Genomic DNA, 2,712 nt, shown 5'->3' with positions numbered 1-2,712 from the left:
TTCATCGCTGCGATGAAAGTATATCAAGCTAAGTAATCCTGCAGTTTTGTTCACTCTGTGGTTTTTGACCATAAAAAATTAAGTAAGAATGCAACTAACGTAAATTCAATCCTGTTCAAAAAAATTTGAAACAAAATATAAAAACAGCACATATGACGATGCTTGATTGACAAAACAAATTTTGAATGGAAGATACGCCAAACATCTTCCTGGTAATGCTAAAATCTTTCTTTTATAGGAGTTCATCACTTCAAATGTGCAGCATTTTCAAAAAAAGAAAAGAAGTTTTTGTTCAAAATGCATATAGAAAATCACGTCTATTACAATATGTAGCTATGCCCTCAATCTCCCAGAAATGACTGATTAAGTCATGTTTGAATAGAAACTAATTATGATTGAAGATAGTGAAGGGCAGAAAGCCAAGTCTATTACAATGTTTCTTCTTCTTCTCCTCCTCCTCCTCCAACTTCTTCTTCTGATGCATCTGGACAAAGTTATATACAAAATGTGAAAAGAATTAGAAACAATTTAAACTTGTTTAAAGTAAAAAAGGAGACCAAGAATTTATAAAATGCCACAGAAGTCAAACAAAGAAGGTAGACAATATCTCTATGAAAATGTCGATTTGGTTCAATTGAGGTGTTTTAAACATAAATTTGAAAGGAATTGCTATTCTGACCTTAAGCAACATTTAGGAGATTGCAAGAACTAAAATACAAAATTAAACTCAAACTAACTGGTACCTTCGAGAATAAATCTTCTGATGTCATCCAACCTTTCTGCAATAGACAACTGCTGAGCAATGGTTACATTATTGGAGGGCGTCTTATGGACACAAGCTAATGTTGGATAGAAGCAATACATGGGATAATCAACTTTGTCCAGGACTGCAACATTTTTGTACCCATTGATGTTGGTATCATACTCGTATAGATCATGATACTGTGTTGGGGGACGTTGTACAAGAAAAGACACTTTTTTGCTGTCGATCCAAACTGGAAAGCCGATAATATCGCCATCCGGACTTAAAACAAAGTTGTCCAAAGTGTGGGAAACCCCCCAACGGCTTCTTGCTCTGTCAAAAGTCCCAATGACTATGTGTTTTCTGAAAATGCATACAAGGGTAAGTAAACCTTGCGCCCTCCCCAGCCATATATCATTACCACTCATTTCCCTACTTGTCAAAATTTTCCCATAGCTAATATCATAATGATCAATAATGTCTGGATGGTCGATGAGTACAACCTCTTCATTCTCTGTATCAAGGGCTAGGACACCACCGTCACTTCTAAGAAAATACAAAGAATTGTGCCAATGAACAGGTGGACTACTGTAAGGTAAGGATATGAAAGTATTGGTTCTCAATTGGATTTCACGCCACAAGTCAGATCGCTCTGATGAAAGAAAGTGAAATTTGTAGAACAAGTTGGAATTTTCCACAAGGTTACTTATGGATACCAATTTGTATTGATTTGAAGTAAGGTAATCAACCGCTAGGCCTATCTTTTTTAACTCATGTATAGGAGAATTCGGATATGGAATCAGTTGATGCTCTCTAGTTAGGGGATTGAATACGCAGTAACACCTAATTCTCTCAAACTCAAGGAGAAGCAAACCATCACATGAAGCCAAAATCTCTACGCCATAACATAGCGTTGTCACAGATTGAGTGATAGGGTTTAGGGAGATTTTTGGGAATTCTCTCAGCAATCTCCCATCATGAATTAAATAGATGAGTTGTGAAGAAGTGACTTTTTGACGGTGGAATAAAGTTTTTGAAAATTCTGGATGAGATATCATACCTTTAAAATTCTTGGATAGAATTTTACATTGAAAAACAAACCTCAAAGGCAAGCGCGAGATAATCTCCATCACCATAGCATCCGGCATTTCAATTGTCTCTGATAGACTATTGTGTTCCTCTGCTCCGTTGCCGTTTCTCATGCTTTTAGTTCTTTCTATTCCCTTTTTTGAGTCTATTACGAAAGACATAAAATGTTTTACCCTAAAACAAGTTGTTGTTAAATAGTATAAAACTTTATTTGGGAAATCTCCGAAGCGATTCGGCAAGTTCTTGCTGAACAATCAATGAAACTAGATATATATATGTGGACTTATAATAATTCATCCACATTAAGAAACAATATATGATATATGTTGTTCAAATTAATTATATCCATCTTAAGAGTATAAATGTGTTTAATCAATTTGTGAATTTGCTTTATGTATGGATATGACACTTCAAGTCCATACAAGCAAACTATTAGTTCATTCTCCCAAAAATGTTGAACTCTAACACTCGCCTTCACACGCCAAGCCCAAGCCCAAGCTCAAGCCCAATAATAGTATGTATGAGAAGTCCAAATAGATATGACTCTTATATTATGTAAAGATATGAAACTGCAACACCAAAAACTAGCTCCTGATGGGGAGGATTATTACTTAAGTCCATACAAGGTTCATCCTCATTTAAGCTCCCACTCCACGTTTGGTTGAGCGTGAAACAGGGCGTTAGAGTGGGCTAGAGTCCCACGGTGATTGGGGAACGAAATGGTTGCTTATATGGATTTGAACAATCTTCCTCTTGTGATCTAGATTTTGAGGTTAAGTTAGCTTACTGAAGTACCATATCTTTACATGGTATGATAGTCAAGTTCATCGCCATTTGGGCTCCCTTTGAGGGTGGATGATGTGTTATAGTGAGTAAGATCC

The 2,712-nt window shown here is 36.1% G+C and overlaps 1 protein-coding gene across 1 annotated transcript; it reads right to left on the bottom strand.

Annotated features, from left to right (window-relative positions):
- Positions 1 to 428: 428 nt before the first annotated feature.
- LOC114074074 lies at positions 429 to 1,170 on the bottom strand. The gene is made up of 2 exons (XM_027911994.1): positions 744 to 1,170; positions 429 to 484 (listed from the first exon to the last, which is right to left on the bottom strand). Exons 1-2 carry the CDS (start codon positions 1,168 to 1,170, stop codon positions 429 to 431), a joined length of 483 nt encoding a protein of 160 aa, XP_027767795.1.
- Between the last annotated feature and the right edge of the window lie 1,542 nt (positions 1,171 to 2,712).

The sequence above is a fragment of the Solanum pennellii genome, chromosome 9 (assembly GCF_001406875.1).
Source record: "Solanum pennellii chromosome 9, SPENNV200".
Taxonomy (NCBI): Eukaryota; Viridiplantae; Streptophyta; class Magnoliopsida; order Solanales; family Solanaceae; genus Solanum; species Solanum pennellii.
The sequence above is the reverse complement of the archived record's forward strand: the minus strand, read 5'-3'. Positions and strand labels throughout refer to the sequence as shown.

Excerpts from the sequence above, each read along its gene's own strand:
- LOC114074074 (XM_027911994.1), bottom strand. The coding sequence starts at position 1,170 with ATGAGTGGTAATGATATATGGCTGGGGAGGGCGCAAGGTTTACTTACC. Across the intron at positions 485-743 it reads CAGAAGATTTATTCTCGAAG|ATGCATCAGAAGAAGAAGTT; the intron begins GTACCAGTTAGT and ends AACTTTGTCCAG.